This window comes from Montipora capricornis, chromosome 14 (genome assembly GCF_036669925.1).
Source record: "Montipora capricornis isolate CH-2021 chromosome 14, ASM3666992v2, whole genome shotgun sequence".
NCBI lineage: Eukaryota > Metazoa > Cnidaria > Anthozoa > Scleractinia > Acroporidae > Montipora > Montipora capricornis.
In genome coordinates, this window is record NC_090896.1 from 34,530,786 (window position 1) to 34,535,785 (window position 5,000).

At 39.2% G+C, this 5,000-nt stretch overlaps 1 protein-coding gene, 1 long non-coding RNA gene and 2 other non-coding genes across 4 annotated transcripts in view; 2 read left to right on the top strand and 2 right to left on the bottom strand.

The window, feature by feature from the left end:
• The window catches only part of LOC138033711 (muscle, skeletal receptor tyrosine protein kinase-like), a 23,607-nt gene that overhangs the window by 8,012 nt on the left and 10,595 nt on the right, over window positions 1–5,000 (bottom strand). Inside the window, exons 5-7 of the mRNA XM_068881508.1 lie at window positions 4,329–4,604; window positions 3,196–3,383; window positions 2,595–2,774 (exon numbers count right to left, since the gene is read on the bottom strand). Coding sequence (XP_068737609.1) covers window positions 2,595–2,774; window positions 3,196–3,383; window positions 4,329–4,604 — 644 coding nt within the window. The remainder of the gene's footprint in view (window positions 1–2,594; window positions 2,775–3,195; window positions 3,384–4,328; window positions 4,605–5,000) is intronic.
• Window positions 1–5,000, top strand: part of LOC138033713 (uncharacterized) — a 5,610-nt gene that overhangs the window by 369 nt on the left and 241 nt on the right. The window contains exon 2 of the long non-coding RNA XR_011128652.1: window positions 4,358–5,000. This exon is cut by the window's right edge and continues 241 nt beyond it. This is a non-coding gene — a long non-coding RNA (uncharacterized lncRNA). The remainder of the gene's footprint in view (window positions 1–4,357) is intronic.
• Window positions 444–517, top strand: Trnar-ucu (transfer RNA arginine (anticodon UCU)). The gene has a single exon. It is a non-coding gene; the product is annotated as a tRNA-Arg (tRNA).
• Window positions 954–1,025, bottom strand: Trnaw-cca (transfer RNA tryptophan (anticodon CCA)). The gene has a single exon. It is a non-coding gene; the product is annotated as a tRNA-Trp (tRNA).

The window sequence follows — 5,000 nt, forward strand, 5'->3', positions numbered from 1 at the left end:
TATGCGAAGATCGATCAAATGGAACCTCAATTCGACTCTTCGACTGTGTCAAATTATCGCGGATTCGGCGATTCAAACCTGTCGAATTTAAAATTGCTTCAAAAGTCACGCGTTTCACATACATTAAATCCGGCAAATGGAAAATGCGACGATTGAACCGGGTTGCAAAACGATGTTACCCAATTCCTCGTTCATCGTATTTTCACAAGCCCGCTATGTCAAATGATCTTCGAGAACGTATAGATATTGAGTTATCTTATCGTTGACTGCGCCATTGAAACCCGCAGTATTGCGACTGTTTCGAGTTTTCATGATTTCCTTCACTCCAGTATTGCATTCCTCGAGTATTCGGGTGAAAAACGCACGGAAGTACCGAATGGGAAGCGAGAGACTACAAATGAGTCTAATTAGTACAATAATTTTACACCTCTCAACCTGTGGAAGCCCCTGTGGCGCAATGGACTAGCGTGTTGGACTTCTAATTCAAAGGTTGTGGGTTCGAGTCCCACCAGGGGTGGTTATTTTTTCCTTTTTTTTTCTTTTTACCTTTCTTCTTTTCCTCATTATTTTGTGATGTCATAAGAATACTTTTTTTTAATTCCAAAAAAACACATTACAAATCAATTCGGGTGTAATTATTCAAATACCGTTAATGTCGAGTTTTTGCTAGTGTCTTGGTTCTGATCTTCTAGGCGCTATGATCCAGATTCAACTGCTGCCAAGACGGTATGAGAAACCGCTTGGATGCAATTTATACATCCATACATCCATATGATGAGGTTAATACACGACAAACATACCGTGTAGCTCGAGCAATCAAGAATCTTGCATTTTTGCTTTTTGTTATTATTTTTTTTTTAATAAAAAAATCATTAGGTCATCAAAAGACATTCGGAAACCCTTTGAGCAATGTTAAGGGAATAAAAAAACAAACTGATGAGAAAAATATTTGCTGACCCCGACGTGACTTGAACACGCAGCCTTCTGATCTGGAGTCAGACGCGCTACCATTGCGCCACGGAGTCAACTTGCCTACACGCGCAATTTTTGGTTATAAATAGATTCTTTCTTTACAACTTCCGGTTTGTAAAATCTATGAGCAGAGTATTAACTCACCGACGACCTTTTTTTCATCTTTCAAAACTACGTTTGGGTGAACGTCTATCAAATGCTTCCTTTACAATAGCGATATTTGTCGTTACGTCGCCTATTGTTATGAATATGCCAACCAGAAGCTAATTGGCTGTTGAAACAATAACTTCTTATGCTCCGTGGTTGGCAAATATCAAAAGAAATGTGACGTCAATGTTTGTAAACAAGAAATTTCGCTATAGTCAGGGCTGGCTGGCTGTAGTCATGTTCACTTGGCCGCAGTCGGATATTTCATGGAATCACTTGATTGACTTCCACCCCAATTTAGTTTCGAAAAATGAAAAAAAGTCGATGAAGGGCGGGCAAGGCCATGAGGACGAATCGTAAAAAAGAGTACTGCGGCCTCATTAAAAAAACCAATTGACCGCATTAAAAGAAATCAGTTAAAACAGATATAAAGCAACAAATCGAAGGTTTTAATATTGACTTGTATTTCAAAACGACTGAAGAAGAGGGAGCGCCCAAAAAACGTCTAACTTATTTTGAATCTTTGAGAGCTTTTCCCCAGGAATTTGACTGCGCCTCGCATTATCACGGAACGCATGCCACTCTGAGCGTTGCGTGACGTTGCTTGCGTTGTGTTGAGTATTCTTAAGGAGGCTCGAAATAGTTTCTCCTTTTTTCAATCAAATAAACATATTCTGTCCTTAGATACAGTTAGGGTAATCATATCAAGACGAAATTTGGCCAGGGTTTTAAGTACCCATCGCAGATTTGTCACATTATATTTTCCTCCAAAATAACGTTACCATGGCAACGATATTAGGCATTTCTTTGAGACTTAAAATCAACATATGTTGTCTTTTTTGAAGAATTTTCCCATTCAGTGTTATCAGATAATGTTAGAAATACTCTCTAAAATATTTAAAATTCAACAAAATCTGTAGGCCAGTTTTTCGGAAAAATCAGTTTTTTTGAAATGTGTCTCTAATTTTCTTTCACCTACAGAATTTTTTTAAATTTGAAAGACAAACGTTTTAAATTAATCGAAGCTAACATGCAAAAAATGAAAAAATTCACCGTCCGAAAGCAGAGATATAAATGAGTAAAGTATCAAAATTAGGAAAAATGAGGGGGTTACAAGATCGCCATTTACGCATGCGTCACCCGCTCATTCGAGTGCACGCGCGAGTTGAGCTAAACTGCTAAAGGCCAACACAAACGGATTTAAGTGACCATTAAACCGTTTGTGAAGAATTTTCGTAGTTTTCGTGAATAGGAGATGTCTATTTATTCATATCTATAGGAATTAGAAGAAAGGTGAGCGAAATTGGCGGTATTTGCTTATTTCTTGTGAGCCTCCTTAAATTACGTTTACGTCAGTAGTTACTGAAATCATCTTTCAGAGACTTATCAATCAGTTTCGGCCTATTTACACCTGATTCTACGGTCTATATAATGGCTAAAAAAACTGTGTACAAAACATCGCCAAACAAACAAACCTTTTTGATGAATTCAACAACTTCTTCATTGTTATAGCCGTAGTAAGGCTGCAAGGCTAATGTGTAAATTTCCCAAAGCAGTACACCAAATGAGTAAACATCGGATTCCACGGTAAATTTTCCCAGCAACAAAGCCTCTGGCGGCATCCATCTTATGGGGAGAACCGCTTGTCCTTCCACCTACAGGTGAAAATGACGTTCGTGTTATTTTCTCAGAAAAGCAACATGGAGTTTGAACACCAATTTGCTTCTTAGAAGTTGCAATGACTTTTCGAGCAAGCTTATTCGAGAAAGATCTCTTTTGAAGTGGTTTTTAAAGGTTTAGTGCGGTCTCGTTTTTGAAAAAAATATTTGAAAATTGTGGCACCCAACGACAACAGATCGAAAAGTTTCAAAGCTCTCTGGAAACGAACGTCTGGTATATATCAACTATGGAACACAGCCTGACTTCGATTTCTGCCGCTAGTTACAATAAAAGAACGGCTTATATCTTTCTAGATTATCGACCTCGTTCCCAGGGTCTCTCCTCTCAACGAGAAAGGAGGCCCAGAAAAGATGAGCGTGATGATTAAAAGCCAAGTAAATCAACTATCAAACTCACTTTGTAGTAGTCAGATGCATAAATATCTCTCGACATTCCAAAGTCTGAGATCTTTACCACCATTCCCGTACCAACAAGACAATTCCGTGTTGCCACATCTCTGTGAACGAATCTCATCGCTTGGAGATGCTCCATCCCATTGGCGCATTGTAATGAGATTGACAACAGATCATCTTGTGTTAGAGTAACTGTATCACAAACAAAAGACCATAAAGACAGGACATTAAATCAAAGTCAAGTCTCTTTTACACAATGCGGTGGATGATGTAGAGAAGGAGACCGGGGGAAAGCCCCTGTTTCTGGCCTTCCAGCGCCTGTTCCCCAGAAGCCATTCGAAAAAATGCGATCCGCTGAAAATTTTATCTTTGGCCATGTTTTTCGAGACTTTCGGGCGCTTTCCATTTGACAGAACTGATCGGCCAGACCGGGCATTTGGAACTGAGGACTAACTCTACAATGCCTTCACGTTAACAATCTTGCAAGACGATATATCATACTCCTCCAGATGAATGCGAGGGATTATCATGCCAGTGTTCCTTCAAATTGGTACAATTTCTTTGCAAAGTGACAGGTCTGGCCGGCCAGTTCTGACTAAAGGAAAGCGCCCTTAGAAAACAAAGCGATTGCAAAGTTTTAGGATCACATGACAAGGCAGAAAGCGGCCCCTCCCGGCTTAAATCTACAAGGATGTGTCCGCAACCACGCTGTAAAATATTCCGTGTAACTTGTCTTACATGTAAATTGTTCTCTGCAGTCCCAAATTCCAGACAAATTCCAAGAGAGATTGCCTAATGACAATGATATTGTAGGATATCTTTGATTAAAAGAATATTTTGGCCAGACCTTTCATAATTCTTTCCCTAGCACGGTCCATTGACTTCCCTTAATGAATGATCCTTTAGTCCAATCGTGCCGGCTAGTTTTCACAATTGAACCCAATCGTCTTTTAACATTTGCACTTTGCCCGATGGTCATACTTCGAAATGGAGCTTGTTATGAAACACAGAGATGAACTGGGTCTAAACCACGAAATAATTAAACACGTCAAAATCATATGCTAGCATTGATCAAAAATAAATAGCCGAATGCAGATCACTAGAATAGTAAATTCCAAGGTGTGGGAAGCATCAAACCTCTTTCTTTCTCATCTCCTTCAAAAAAGGGTCCTGCTTTTCTGAGGTACTGATTGAGATCCCCAAGCTGCATGAATTCAAATATCATTCCATAAGGCTCCTCCTCTGTGGACACAGCCAGCAATTCAACAATATTCTCATGGTGAAGTAAAGACATCAGTGCGACTTCCTTGAAGAAATCCTCTTTGGTTTCAGTCGAGCTGTTTTCCTTTAGCGTTTTAACAGCAACCAACAACTCTGCGTCGTCTTTTCCGGGTACCAGCCCATAAGCCTTTCCTACAATTGAAGACGTAAGGCTACAGCCTGAGTAGCGAGCATTTCCGCGGGTAGATGATTTTCGAAATTTGATAGCTTTCTCGGAAAGATGTTTTCGTATGTTTCATTTGGATCCATTCTTGAGAAGAAAAACCTCGAGAAGGTTTCTACACATGTCATTTTGGAGTGTACTTTTAAACTCTTTGGTCAAGTAAGTAGCACAAAACTATAGGGACTGCAGCAATCATTTGCAGAATTCATGAGCTGTTTGTCTCACAAAGAATTTTAGCAAGGCTTTCTTTCGCCAAAATGTGAACATATTAATAATAATAACCTTTATTTAAAGAGGGTAACACCTATTACTATAAAAGTATTCTCCCTAGTGGCCCTCTAAAAACAAAAATACTGAATAGAAAT